The 15,952-nt window shown below is 40.7% G+C and overlaps 1 protein-coding gene across 6 annotated transcripts in view; it reads right to left on the bottom strand.

The window, feature by feature from the left end:
* Window positions 1-15,952, bottom strand: part of MARCHF3 (membrane associated ring-CH-type finger 3) — a 293,810-nt gene that overhangs the window by 108,698 nt on the left and 169,160 nt on the right. For 5 of the 6 annotated variants that reach the window (XM_077462156.1, XM_077462162.1, XM_077462158.1 and 2 more), the window contains one exon: window positions 276-516. In XM_077462156.1, the coding sequence (XP_077318282.1) occupies window positions 276-460 (185 nt within the window). In that variant the 5' untranslated portion in view covers window positions 461-516. Of the gene's footprint in view, window positions 1-275; window positions 517-952; window positions 1,075-15,952 lie in introns of those variants that run through there. The other variant, XM_077462161.1, reaches the window with a different exon arrangement.

The raw sequence follows: 15,952 nt of genomic DNA, 5'->3' as shown, positions 1-15,952 counted from the left end.
TGCAAAATAAAAATGTACAAAAATAAAGAAAAAAAAATAACAAAATGTTAATGTGGCATAATCTGAAGTTTTTTTTAAACAATTATAAGTGAACGAATAAAAAACTGCAAATACATTGCCTTCCTGTTCTATTGCTACAAACTACACATCACTGATGGTGGGCTTGCCATGATGTACTGAAGCCCTCATTGTTTACACTGGCAGTGCTGGGGCTTGGTGCAGCACAGCCATCCCAAAACACAAAAGAGCAACAAAACACTGATGACAGTACTTACCTCTGTGTGGTCAGAGTCCGTACTACTGTAGATAGCAGCTGACCGTCTTTTGCTGAAACTTGCATGACATACTGTGGCTGTCCATTCACAAGACTGCTACAATCTTCCACTGTCTTTCCAGAGGGTGCTGAGCTAGTGCAGTCTGGCAAGACCTCAGGCAGGTGACTGCAGCGGCTTGTTGTCATAGTGACAGACAGCAATTATAGTGCTAATAGCTTCCGTATACGTACTGTATTTCCATCTGCAAAGAAAGGGAAAAAAAAAAATCACAAATCGGTTCTGTTGTTTTTGACACGTGGCGCACACACACACACACACACACACACACACACACACACACACACACACACACACACACACGTTCGATATTGAGCAAACAGGGTGCAGTTATTTTCTCTGGTGGGTACACAGAATTATATTAGGCCTGACTTTGTGTCGCCTAAGTCAGGAGGCTGGCATTAATAGAAAAGACGCAGCTTGCAGAAAACACATCACCGATAAAACATGACTATTGTCTCCTGACTAATGAGAAGGATGTTTTGGCGTCACAGGCAGGATTCACGGCACAGATGTTCAGGAGAGGAGAAGAATAAAAGTGCGGCTTTAAAAAAAAAAAAAACACACACATAATCTCCCACTAAAGAATATGTCACAGGAAAACAGGCTTTAACGCTTACTGCTCCACAGACAGGACAGCAGCCGCTCTCAGCTCCAGCTACTGTAATGAGAGCCGTTTTCCTTGTCTGCCGGGATTATCAGGTAGCAACGGATGTCTTTTCTGAATAATCCATGGAGTGTCATAGAGAGACCTGAACCTCATTTTAATTCCTGTCACATACAGGTGACTGGAAGCTCCAACTTACGGCTGTGGAAAATCAGTTTTCCACACGCCAGGGGCTGCGCGAGGCGGGCTGACCATCAAAAGGAACTAAATTAATGTCAAGAGTCTTAATGAATCTGCCTCACTTAACGCCAATTTGTGTTCCCTTTACATCAATTATCACTGTCTGTCACATCCAGCAGGGTATGGCAGGAAAGACACTCAATCACCGTCCAATGAATTCTTCAAACTTTTGTTTATATTGGTGAATTAGGAATTGCATTCAATTTTAAAAGGGATGTGGTCATTGGTGAGGGCAGCCTATTGCATTAGGGCAGGGGTAGGCAACCTGAGGCCCTCCAGCTGTTGCAGGACTACAAGTCCCATCGTGCCTCTGGGATTAATTGTAACTGCCGGCCTTGCAATGCCTCATGGGAAATGTAGTTAAACAACAGCTGAAGGGCCCCAGGTTGCTTACTCCTGCATTAGGGTGTGCACCCCAGTGCACAAACACGCACGTGTGTATATCACTGGACTTTATTATTCTAAATTTTTTTTGTATACTTGACCATTTTTTATGTATACATTATTATTTTATGTTTATACATCTTCAATGCACTGTATTATGCTGTTTCTTTGATGGTTTTTCAGCGCTACACTGTGTTTTCACATATCTTCTTGATTTTGATTTAGTGTTAGCAGCTTCACATATGATTGGTTAAGCACAGTCATTTCCCAAATCTTTTCACAGTGATATTCAATGCGCTGAAGTAGGATCAAAGTGCAGGGAGCATTTTCAAAGTCGGACCGACTTGTGTTGGACCAGTTAAGATGGCTCCCATAGGCAAACATTGATTTTCACACATCATGCGACATGAGCTCCCAATGTTGGAGTGTTTGTCGTAAGTGGTCCCATTGTATCAAGACACCTGACTATCATCTAATGAATTTAAACAGCTTTAAGCCTGGTACACGCTATGAGTTCAATCACAAAAAAAAATCTGTCAGCTCCAGTCGGAACCGATGTACTAACTATACAAAGTTAGTACAGCGACCCCCCCCCCCCCCCCGCTGAGCTCTTGTGTTCTCACAGGGGGACAGCGTCCTGCCAGAACACTCCAATCAGCACTCTCTGCCATTGGTAGTCAGTCGGCTGCTGGTTTTCCATCATGCTTGTCTGACAGGAGCTAGCCAAACTGGCTTCTGTCACACAGGGTGGCACACACGGGCCAAATGTCTGCCTTTTTTTTTTTTTTTTAAACTGGCCGCTGTCTCCCGACATTTGGCCTATGTGTACAAGGCCCATTCATACACTTGGTTGAGCTGTGGTTTTACCAACCTCCGACTGAACACATTAACTTAGCACAGCAACTGGGTGGGGGGCTGTACAGAAGCTGTGGCAAAGATTATACCCAAGTGAATGGGCTGCACCGCAATTGCCCTGCAACCTAGTGCAATGCACACAGTTGTGGAATGGTGGTGTGAGTTTTTCAGGGTTAACACAGGTGGTGAGAAGCTGGCATAGTGCCTCCCAAATCTCTGTCAACCGCCCTCTTAAGCCAGACATACATCCATCAAAATTTGTCCAATTCAGTAGCGACCAGCCGAATTACGATCAATTTATGGGCAGGCTCTGTGTCCGTATCTCTTCATCTCCATTACATGGGGAGCAGGACAACTGGTAGTTTACAGAAGATAGGTAGAAGGAAATATAATTGTGTGTGCTGCTCACAGGAAGCGACAAGCACATTGCATTTTTGGCAAGTTCAAGAGGCATTTTCTGTATTTGTGGAAAATGTTCCTACCTTCAAAATAATTAAATAAAATGTAGCCAGCACATCTAAGGACTGTAAACTGCAATATTTTACATTTTTGCTCTTGGGTTTAGTTATCTTCTTTAGGATAGCCATACATATGACATTTAGGATGGATAAATAGGCATAAACTATCGGTAAGTGTTGGTTTACAAAGATTTTTAAGCTTGGGATGTATTGTGTTGCCTTTGCTGTGTATTTGCCCTGAGGGCACATTGAGATTGGTTTGTGCTTTGCTTTATTTCTCTATACATTTCACACTGACCTTTAGCCCTGGTTCACACCAGGGCAATTTTTCATGCGATGTGACATTTTAAAAATCGCATGACAAGTCCCATGACAAGTTGCACCCCAGTGTTGGTAATAGAACGGTTCAAATCTGTGCAACTCAATTCGCCGCCACCTTGAAAAAGTTTGCTGCGCTATTTTTTTGTGAGTTCATTGACTTCTGTTAAATTAAGTCACAATCAGCTGTGAAATTGGAGGTCCAAATTATACGGATCTGCAGCTTTGAAACCACGCTGAAGTAGCGCAATTTCAAAGACGCAGTGGTGTGAACCAGGGCTAAAATTTACTTAAATCATAGCTTACTGAAGTTTTTTATCCATCCTGGCTCCCTCATTGTTTTTCCTACTATTATAGCTTACCAATAGTTAGATGTAGTAGCGAAATTATTATTCTATTTTTTATTTATTTTTTATTTTTCATAAAACATTTCCCCCCTTTATTTTTATGAGGTGATCCAGCCAGAAACACACTTCGTGTCTTAGGGTGGCTACACTCACTTTTCCACTGTATCTACTGAGGAGCAATATAGCCACACTTGCACAGCAGCATTGTCAACTTGTGGAGAGTGCTAATAATGTTTTCATTACATGTTTGTATTCTTTCGAGTCCTGATTAGAATTAGCCTGCCTATGTTACGCCCCTATGTTATCATAAAAGTACAATTGTAATATTATTGTGATACCTGCCTAATCATGTGTATAAAAACCTTTAATTGCGTCATAATAAAGCAGAACAGTTATTTGGAAAGATGTGGAGTGTATCTTTTGTGTCTGTTCCCTACTGCAGTTGTTATCATTAATTTGGAACCACTAATCAATATGAGGATAGGAGGTGCCGATCTATAACGTTTCCAAAAAAAAAGGAGGGTAGTCTTATGCCGCGTACACACGAGCGGACTTTTCAACATCCAAAGTCCGAAGGACCGAGTCCGTCAGACTATCCGATCGTGTGTGGGCTGCAACGGACTTTTGATTCACCAAAGTCTGACGGACTTTAGAATATGGAACATGCTTCAAATTTTCCCGAAGGAACTCCGCCGGACCCGGTCCCCTTCGAAAACTCCGCTCGTGTGTATGCTACTCCGACGGACTAAAACTGACGCTAGGGCAGCTATTGGCTACTGGCTATGAACTTCCTTAGAGTCGGGTCGTACGTCATCACGTTTAGTGTGATTGTGTGTGGCCAAGTCCGTTCAGCCGAAAAGTCTGTCAGAACTCCGTCGGAATTCCAGCAGAACTCCGACGGAACTCCTTTGGAAGTCTGTCGGACTTAAGTCCTCTCGTGTGTACGGGGCATTAGATGGACTAGTAGATGGACTAGTAGATTTAGTATAGCATTTTATGATTTTGCTCTTAGATTTACTTAACGGATTTCAAAGTCTTATGTACACTGGCCTTTAATTTGCAAGGATAATACATATTAAATATATAGTCACAGCTTCACAAACTTCAATTGTAGCACGCATATCAGACAAAATTGCTCGATCTAAAAGGCATAAGACCTGATGTGCTTTAACAGCTGTGGCTCATGCGTTTTAATCTGCATTGATTAAAGCATATTTCCTTTCATTTCCTGCTCTAGTAAAATGACAGCTTGAACTTGATTGGTTGCTATGGCTTCTCATTTTCTATCTTTTTTTTTTTTTTTAATCAGCTCTAGTTGTTATTCTATAAAATGGTTCAAGTTCTTTGCCAACTGTGCCTACTATATGAATATCAGAATGCAGCACGCACTTCAATGCATTATACATGCTTGGGTGTATGAATACTAAATTTGCCTGTGCTTTGGACTGTGTATATGCTGTATCAGTGCTGGACTGGTGTGTCTTACTATTGACAGAATGCTTGGTTTAGTATGTCTGTGTGTGCGCTCTAGTGCACATTGCCTTGCAGTGAGGGAGGATGTCTGGGTCTGCACAAGGTCTCTGTGGGAGTCTCCTAGACCACATTACTCTGTTGGAAGGACAGTTGCTTTCTGGCTGGATAATACAAAAACAATTTGGGTAAAAAAATATATATAACCTTTAGAAAATAAAACCAATGAACAATAATCCACATAAACCATGTTACAAGAATAAGAAAAAGCAAATCTCAGACTATTTATTAGCTGCAGTGACAGTAATGATGATCCTAAACTAGAGACATGGTAATTGCACTTGTCTAGTATTAATGTGACGTTTTTCTGCTTGGTAAAGAGTTTATTGTCTAGCTAAGCCTCTCCCAACCTTTGTACCCCAGTGGAACCCTTGAATGAATTTTCAGGTGACGGAACCAGTTAGTGCAGCAGGGGGTCATTGAGAAAATGCCTTTTACATTGATTTAAGACAGTGAGAAGAATGCCCCCTTACAATGGTGGTCAGAATGCCATTTTGCAGTCATGCCATTGACTGCCATGTTGCACTGGACCTGGAACAGTAGGCACCATCAGGAGAGGTCATTTAGCCACAGCTCAAGGAACTCCTACCCATCTCTGGAGGAACCCTAGGGTTCCATGGGACACAGGTTGAGACTGGCTGATCAAATTCATCTTTATAGCATATACATGATTAATGGTTTTGGATAATATTTAGAGTTACTGTGTTTGAATTCTGCACCAGCAAGCACCAGACTATTGCATTTAAGTGGTTGTAACCCTGAAAAAGAAAAAAAAAGTCCCTGTTCCTTTGAGGCACAATATAAAGCATATTGCTTTTGCTGTTTCATTTGTCCCTTTCCATGTTGTGCAATACCTGGTTTATCCTTCCTATTCCTGTGTTCCCCTCTGTAATCTGACCACACTTATGGCAGCTGATCCATGATAGCATGGTAGGTTTACATGCCTTCATCATCCTGCTGTGTATTCAGCTTCTCTGTATCTCCCCCACTCCCTCTCTCCCTGTGATTTCAGTAGTTTGTAGTCTGTGCAAAGCCGATCTCTTCCCCGCCCCTCCCTTCTTGCCTTGATTGAGGATTCTGCTGCATCTGCTCCTCTCATTTTGTAAAGTGGTTGTAAAGTAACATATTTTTATCCTCTGTTTTAGGGACATATTAAATACAGTGCATGCATTATTATTTTTTTATTATAATGCTAAATATCTTTCTTGCACAGGGCTTCTGCGTGGTCACATGTCCTCTGCTAGCTTGCATACAGCAGAGGGGAATCTCAGCCCCTCCCACTGTATTTCCTTAGATTGAGAAGGAGAGCAGAAGGAGGACACGTGACCACAAAGCTGGACAAAGAAGGCATTTGGCATTAAAATAAACACACGCACTGTGTTTAATGTTCCTAAAACAGAGAGGATAAAAGAATAGAATAGATGTGGCTTTACAACCATTTTAATTTGGCCATACTCTTAATTTTTGTTACATTCACATGAACTTTCATAGGAAAATGATCAGTACACTTGACCACTTGATGAATACTTTAAAACGGTTTAAAACGGTTTGCTGTTAACATTCGATTTTGGAAATAAAAGGACTTTATAAAGCAAGACCACATACATGGTCAGAGAATTGTGTTTGAGAAAAAATTTCCACCCTCCTTCAAATTTTTTGTCACTATGGTTGACCCCACTAATGAGTAGAAAACTATACGAACCTTCTTAAAAACCCAAATTTTCAAAAAAAATTCTACAAGCGTATAATCAGCTTTATACACATCAAAAGTAAATTCTCATCAACAAAGAAAGAAGAAAAAAAGTGATATGGAGATATATACAGGACACAAAATGTACACATTTTTAAGGTTGAACTGGATGGACTTGTGTCTTTTTTCAACCTGACTAACTATGTAACACAAATAATTTACAACTGTACACTGTTGCGTCTGGGTGCACTGCGGCTAGCAGAATGTGACCAAAGCTGGCCATACACTGTTCTCTTTTATTTTGTGTGTTCTGATGGCAGAACCCTAATCAGGGGCTGTAGTTGATTGCCTGCAGTCACTAATCGATAAAAAAATTTCCAACACATCCCTTCGACAGAAGTTGATAATACAATCGACTTCTGTCAATCGATGACAGCTGCTGATAGAAATTCAGCTAGTCCCTGTTGAATCGGACATATTTCAATCAAAGGTATGGCCAGCTTAATGCAGCTTTGGTTGAGGCACATACACAGCTTGTCAGCAGGAAACGAGCTCTGTATGTGTTCAGTAAACATCCACTATACTTTGTCCGATGTTTCAGTGGGACATGGCCCATTGTCCGACCAAAGTGGACACAAATTCATACAAATACACAAACACATTAAAATATATATATATTCATGTTTATATGTAACTGGGAATATTACTGTCTGCAGAACTTTATTTCTCCACAAGATGGCGATGCCAGTTACGCTTACCTAGCTGTGACTGACTTTACACAGGAACAGTCTGGGAGGATCTCACCTATTACCATCCCTGGGCTGCAACTACAAGACCCATAGTCACTTGGGGCAGAAGGGGTCAGATATAAGCAAAATTTCAGGAAAGAGCTGGGGTAATTGTGGAAGTGTGCCAGCAGGAGAGGACTGAAGAGAAAGAGCTGTGCTGTGCCCAGAGGACGGTCTGCTGTGCTGGATCAGCTGGACACTAGACCAGGGAAGCTGAACCAGAAAGTAACTGCAGTAACACCTGCATCCATCATTGCTGTAAGAGATGCCATTGGCCATTGCATCAGCTGTTGCTTTCGCTGTACTTCTAGATAAGGGGGTCCCCCACTGTACAGTGCCTCTATTGCTACCAGAGGATTGTCAAGAAAGGAATCTGGTGAGAGGGTCTCTGACCAATATTACATTTATAATCCACCTGCCCATAAACAAGCTATTCTCATCCATTGACACTCTACAGTACTCTCTGAGGCTTATCACCTGTTGCTACATTCATTGCTGCTTCACAGTCATAAGTCCATTGGAATTCCAGAGCGTGGACTTTGTTCTTGCTTCCCATCTAACTGCCATTGCCACATCACATCCTTGTCGCCTAAACCCCAGCTACTACCTTTGGGCTTGCCCTACTCTTTGCACTCATCACCACAAAAGGAGTATAACTGCTGAGCCCAACCTGTGTAATATGTGGGGTGATTGTAGCACTACACTATTTGTATATACTGTATATTTGTAGAATATACTGCTGTTGAATGCTACCCTTCGATTCATCACCTCACGCACCAACAGTTTTGAAAAACCCCCAACATAGCCAGCAGAAGTTCATCATAAATACTTGGTTCTATTATAGAGTTTCAGTGCAAAGGCCTAAACCTAGCCTCTTTGAGAGCTCTCACGTCACGTGACATAGTCTGGTACACCTCTTTGTAATTCCTGCTGGTCGCTTGAGGTGTAACATCTCATACGGAGAGATACTGTTTACACTCCTTGGTGTTACAGTATATTTGGGGATTGGACTTTAGAAGTACCTCTGTGGAGTATAATACACCATTACTGTTGTGTTCATGACTTTCATGTGCCAATCTGCTTTGTTAAATTTTGTTATCTTAATCTGCCAATACAGTCTGCTTATCTTCTAAAAGGTGGTGTGTATAATTTTTGTGCATCTGCTGGGTGTTTCAAAACTAGGTATTCGGGTGTTGTCAGTGAGGGTGAGGTCTCACAAAGGGCTAGACAAGAGCAAAGGACCCAAAACTACCAGCGGCTCCAGCTTATATAAACACATGCTGGCGTATATCGTGTTACGCACATTTAACGATATATGGTATTTAGGAAGCTACTCATACAGCCCTAATTACATATGCACACTCAGCTGTAGGTAGTATAAGCATAAACATTATTTTACTGTATACTAGCAAAAGTGTGTTTGTGCCAGACACTGACGTGATTTTAATGGGATCCAGAGTCTGGTGACTGAGAGAATAGCAGACATGGAACACTGATGCAGACTGGCTACCGGGCATTGTAGAGTTGGAGTCCTCCAGCATATATTATGTTGTGTATACAGGCCATGCTGAGATATGACAGTCACATTTTGCAGTAAGGGAGGAGCATTAAAAGAAGAAATAAGGGGTGCAGAAAAGGGACTTTCATTGTGAGCAGCTGGCTCCCAGTCACGGAGGGTAAATCAATTGCGAGTTTGAAGGGCTCAGGGGGGTATCTGTCATTGCAGCTGGAAATCTATTACTTATGCCACAGGCCCATTCAAACCTCTGTTTCCTGCAGAAAATCCCATTACTTGCACTGCATGAAAATGCAATTCATTCCTAGATGGCTAGTTTACATCTAAATGCTTCAACTTCATTTTGTATGTTCAGATGCTTTAAAAGTGACCCTGTTATCAAACAACTCAGGAAATGCCATCCTGTAAAAACAATACCTTAAATACTTACCTGTCTGGTGTTTTTTTTTTTTTAAGAGCACCAGGCACCGCTGCTATCCAACATTATTGGGTGTGTATGAAATGGTTTACCCCCTAGAGCCCAGAACGTTGAAGAGAACGTTCCTTAAATATCCACAGTACAGGAAGTTTTTAGCCTATTCTTTTTACAGGGTGGCACTGACTGAATTCCATTAGGATATTGACAGGGTAGCCCTATTGAAATGAAAGTATGAATGTAAAAAAAATACACATATTGTGCAACTGCATCAAGAAAATATACATTCTAATTGCTTCCCCTCACTTTGTATAGTGCACAAAGAAGAAAATTGTACATAACCGCATACACACACACACACACACACACACACGTTAAAAACACACACAAACGCATAGCAATGGCAGAAAAAAAGACCAAGTGGTCCATCGAGTCTGCCCTAATTTTCTTTCCCCTTTGATGTTATACAGTATAGTTTTTTGTTTTGTTTTTTAGGGTTTTTTTGTAAACTTTTTTTGTCTGAGTATACAGTCAATCCATGTTTGAATCCATTTGCTGTCGACTGACTCTCTACCTCTGATGAAAGTCTATTTCAAGCATGGACCACTCTTTCAGTAAAATGAACCACCCTCCTGCTGATTTGAGGTCATGTCCACGTGTTCTAGATCTTGGCTTCATATTGAAAATATCCAAACAAAAGAACTCACTGCTCCAGGTGAGACAGGAAGCCTAATGATATCACGGGGTGCCTGCCTCGGCTCGCCTCCACAAACAATCAACACTGAAGAAATAGCTGCACTCCAAGATCCATCAAAATTCTTGTTTAATAAATGAACATTCCAAGTTTTAGAAACAGTTCAAATGGTAAACACATTTCAGACACTAACAGGTGCACTTATTCATTACGTACGGTAATGAATAAGCACACCTGTTAGTGTGTGAAAAGCGTCTACCATTTGAACTGCTTGTAACACTTGGGGTGTTCGTTTATTAAACAAGAATTTTGATGGATCTTGGAGTGCAGCCATTTCGTCAGTGTTCTTCATATTGAAAATACTGCCCTTCTGAACTTTATTCACCCCCTTGATGTATTTAAAGGCTTAGTCGTGTCTCCCCTTTCCCTTCTTTCCTACAGACTGTACATATTAAGCTCCTGAAGTCTCTCCTGATAGGTTTAATTCCTCAGACCCTTCAACATTTTTGTTGCCCGCCTCTGGACTTGTTCTATCTTTTTGTAAGTGAGGTCTCTAGAAACAGACACAGTGTTCTAAAGGAGGTCTAACTTAAGTCATTTTTACACAGGTTGGACTCAGTTTTGATCAGGAGGGAATCTGTCTGCTGATCATAGCACAGTGGGTGGATGACAGGTCCCTGTCTGCTCAGGTTCTGCTCTACGGGCAACCAGGAGTACTGCCCTCTGATCCAATTCACCTAGATGGAGAGAGACAGATTCTCTTTATTTTTAGAAGACCAGATCGGAGGTAGGCGGGTGTAAATGGACACAAGACCGTTTACACCAGTCGGTCCATAGGGGTAAATGGACTGTCCGATCAGTTCCGCTTGTCTGTTTTTCAGGCGAAACTGATCGGACAGTCCATTCACCCCCATGGACCGGTTGGTGTAAACGGTCTTGTGTCCATATACATCAACCTACCTCTGATCTGGTTTTCTAAAAATAAAAAGAAACAGTCATGTGAAAGGGGCCTAAAAATCTATTTAAAAGGAACCAGGACCTCCTACCTCCAGCTGGTGATTCCTCTAGTGATGTAGCCAAGAATTTTATTTGCTTTTCCCACATGGCATGGCCACGCTATTTGTTCATTTTGCAGTCATCTAAAATAAAGTACCCCAAAATCTCTCCTCCGTAGTGCTGGCCAACACTGTTTTCCCCAATAACGTACTATATCAATGGGTTCTTTATTTTACATTTAGTAAAATAGTTACTAAATAAGATAGTTTCCAGTGCTTTGACCAATTTTCCGGCAATGCCAAATCATGTTCCATATTACAGACACCTTCAAAGATGAAAAGTTCACTGTGCACTTTTTTGTCATCAGCAAAAAGACATACCTTGCCCACCAAACCTTTATTTATATTGCTTACATATAGGTTAAATAAAACAGTACCTAGTACAGAGCCTTGTGGTACACAGCTAGTGACTGTTCATTGTTCCAAATGAATCCCATTTACTATCAGGCCTCTGTTTCAAATGAATCCTATTTACAACATGCATCAAGAATACATGGTGCAGCATGTGCATAGTGTGGCAGGGCTCAAAGACCGGAAAGGACAATAGTGATTTCTTTGTAAACTTTCATTGTAAAGAATATAGTACCTTTAATTAAAACTGACCAACCAGTAATCTTAGTAAAGTGAGTATTTTTAATCTTATTAAAAGTTTACACTTATATCACCCTTATTAGCATTTTTGTCTTCCAGTGAGCGGTGAAATGCAGCAGATTATCCAAATGGTCTTCTATCACTGACATATGAATGTGGAGAGTAATTATAGAAAGAAGCTGTGAAAGCAGGTAGCAAGTGGGCAAGAGATAAATGAGAGTGAAAATGAGAATGTGCAAAATGCATTCATCCATAGCAGCCAATCAGAATTCATGTTACACTGACCCAAATGTAATAAACAAATCTTATTAGTGTGTATGGCATATTGCACTATATACACATCATTATTGTCCTGCAAACAGCCTTATTTCATACAAGATGGATAGATAGAGTCTTTGGATCCATTGCAGAGTCATGGATGGGATTTACCCACTGCCTTGATTGTGGTATTTCACACAATAAGCTGGTGGAAGTGGTAGGTCTGCCTAGCAGTGTGCTAGTGTCTCTCAGGAAAATATATGTTTGAAAGTGGCTAGATAGATATACATTGGACAATAAACATTGGGCATTCCTAACTGTCCTTATATACAATGCTAGTCAGAAGACAGTGCGAGCACTGAACTCATCTCTAACCAAAACTCTGAACTCCCTCTTTTTGTACTCCAATGAACTGCAGGTGGGGAATGACTCAGCCCACAGCTTATTGGAGTGCAAAAAAAGCAAGTGTTCAGGAGATCAGGTTAGAGAAGAGTATGAAAGATGCCGAAGCTCATCTCTAGTCAGAATGGGGCATTCAATCGGTGTGTTGCAAGCAACATCAATATAGCGTGACTCATTCCTTTCTGCATTTGGCAGCAGACAAATAGACTGAAGGAAAAGTACTAAATAGTACAGAATGTAGAAGTTGATAAACTGTAGATGGGCAGATCTCGTACCAAATACAGGTGGAGAGAGACCCTGTCCTCAGGGCCCACTAACAGGCCAGGTTTGCAAGATAACGGAAATACATCACAGGTGATATCATTTGCTGCTCAGTGATTGCAGTATTCTAGTCTGCATCTCCCCAAGGTAATACATAAAACCTGGCCTGTTATTGGGCCCTGAGGACAGGGTTGATGACCACTGGTGTAAGGTACAATACACCTTTTGGGGCCACCAATGTTCTACTCAACATATAGATATTGTGCACATGTGGTCAAAGGTTTCTTCCACTTTAGCCATAGTTGGGCTACAATTTTGCAACATGTTGAAAAGTCTATGTAGTCTAGCAAGCACTTCTGAACCCTACAGGACAGGAATGTTGCAAGGGATGTTCAAATTGGTCCCACTGCTAATGGCTAGTTATGGTCCTTTTAGATGTAACACATGGCTTTGTCTCTGCACACCATTTTGGGGGTTTCACATACATTTTCCTCTACCAATAAGCTTATGGTGGGTCTATTTCTTCGTTTAAAGCCTGTCATTGTCTTCTCTATCTAAAAGAATGCAGTGGACTGTGCTTGTGTTGGCTTAAACACAGAAATTGAATTTTGATGTCACTTTAATGTTTCAGTTAAGATAATAAGGGTTAGCTCTTGCTTGGTTGATATTGGCAACACCCCAACTATCTAATTTGTGTGTTTAAGCAAATCTCTAAATGTTGATTCAATTTTTTTTCTAACTGCTTAATGCTTTACAAGTGAACTGCCCATTTTTTACGAGCAGGCATGTGTATAAAACTAAAATAATCCTAATTCAGATATGTAAAATAACTACTATAAAATTCCTCAGGCCACAGAGCATACTGTAAGACTGGGAATCACAAGAGAGTTACAAATTGTGAAATGATGAATGTTTGTTCTTTTCACACACTAAAATAAAAGTTCATTTTCTCTGAGTCTGATCTGTTCTGCTGAAAATGTACAAGAAGAATCATTTCCAATTTTACTTAAAGTAGGGGCATTTGCTGTCAAATATATTGTACTCTTGATAAACTATACATACAGTATTTATAGAAGTACAAAATACATTTTTAGAATATCTATATAGGCAGTCCCTGGGTTACAAACAAGATTCTGTAGGTTTGTTTTTAAGTTGAATTTATATGCAAGTTGGAACAGGTACATTTTTTAAATGCAACTCCAAGCCAAAAAATATTTTTAGGTTTTTTGGATATCATAGGGAAGGGTTAACACCTCAGTAATGTTTGTTTTACTGTCTGTATCTTTGGTCAGAAGATTACACCTCACTTTCTGTCCCTGTGACAATTGGATTTTGAACATTTTGGGTTGGGCTGGAAACAAGGTTTGGTGATAAAGCTTCAATGGAGACACCTTTTTCCCATGATAACGCTTAACCACTTTCAGACCGGACCATTTTGCTGGTAAATGACCAGAGGTCTTTTTACACTTTGGCACTGCGCTGCTTTAACTGGTAATTGCGCGGTCATGCAATGTTGTACCCAAACAAAATTTGCGTCCTTTTCTTCCCACAAATAGAGCTTTCTTTTGATGGTATTTGATTGCCTCTGCGATTTTTATTTTTTGCGATATAAACGTAAAAAGACCGCAAATTTTGAAAAAAAATGATATTTTCTACTTTTTGTTATTAGAAAAATCCAATAAACTCAATTTTAGTCATACATTTAGGACAAAATGTATTCAGCCACATGTCTTTGGTAAAAAAAAAGTCAATAATTGTATATTTATTGGTTTGCGCAAAAGTTGTCACATCTACAAACTAAGGTACGTTTTCTGGAATTTACGCAGCTTTTAGTTTACGACTGCCTATCTCATTTCTTGAGGTGCTAAAATGACAGGGCAGTACAAAACCCCCCCAAATGACCCCATTTTGGAAAGTAGACCCCCTAAGGAAATTGATAAGAGGCATGTTGAGCCCATTGAATATTTTATTTTTTTGCCTCAAGCGATTGAATAATGACAAAAAAAAATTTTTTTTTTTTTTTTTACACAAAGTTGTCACTAAATGATATATTGCTCACACATGCTATGGGCGTATGTGAAATGACACCCCAAAATAAATTCTGCTGCTTCTCCTGAGTACGGGGATACCACATATGTGGGACTTTTTGGGAGCCTAGCCGCGTACAGGGCCCCGAAAACCAAGCACCGCCTTCAGGCTTTCTAAGGGCGTAAATTTTTGATTTCACGCCTCACTACCTATTACAGTTTTGAAGGCCATAAAATGCCAAGATGGCACAAAACCCCCACAAATGACCCCATTTTAGAAAGTAGACACCCCAAGCTATTTGCTGAGAGGCATGTTGAGTCCATGGAATATTTTATATTTTGCCACAAGTTGCGGGAAAATTACAAACTTTTTTTTTTTTTTTTTTTTTTTCACAAAGTTGTCACTAAATGATATATTGCTCATGCATGCCATGGGCATATGTGAAATGACACCCCAAAATAAATTCTGCTGCTTCTCCTGAGTACGGGGATACCACATATGTGGGACTTTTTGGGAGCCTAGCCGCGTACGGGGCCCCGAAAACCAAGCACCGCCTTCAGGCTTTCTAAGGGCGTAATTTTTTGAGTTCACTTCTCACTACCTATTACAGTTTTGAAGGCCATAAAATGCCAAGATGGCACAAAACCCCCACAAATGACCCCATTTTAGAAAGTAGACACCCCAAGCTATTTGCTGAGAGGCATGTTGAGTCCATGGAATATTTTATATTTTGCCACAAGTTGCGGGAAAATTACAAACTTTTTTTTTTTTTCACAAAGTTGTCACTAAATGATATATTGCTCACGCATGCCATGGGCATATGTGAAATGACACCCCAAAATAAATTCTGCTGCTTCTCCTGAGTACGGGGATACCACATATGTGGGACTTTTTGGGAGCCTAGCCGCGTACGGGGCCCCAAAAACCAAGCACCGCCTTCAGGCTTTCTAAGGGCGTTACAGTTTTGAAGGCCATAAAATGCCAAGATGGCACAAACCCCCCCCCCCAAATGACCCCATTTTAGAAAGTAGACACCCCTAAATTTAGGGGTACACTAGTGAGACTAGGTAATAAATGGCGGGTGCCCTGAAACTATAAAAAAATAACTAACCAACCAGCGTCACCTGTAACAGTTATATGGTGATCACTGGTGAAAGGGTTAACTAGGGGGCAATCAGGGGGC

Source organism: Lithobates pipiens, unplaced genomic scaffold, assembly GCF_037356315.1.
Source record: "Lithobates pipiens isolate NorthernLeopardFrog02 unplaced genomic scaffold, aLitPip1_a1.2 Scaffold_3, whole genome shotgun sequence".
NCBI lineage: Eukaryota > Metazoa > Chordata > Amphibia > Anura > Ranidae > Lithobates > Lithobates pipiens.
This window is presented reverse-complemented; position numbering and strand designations above follow the sequence as displayed.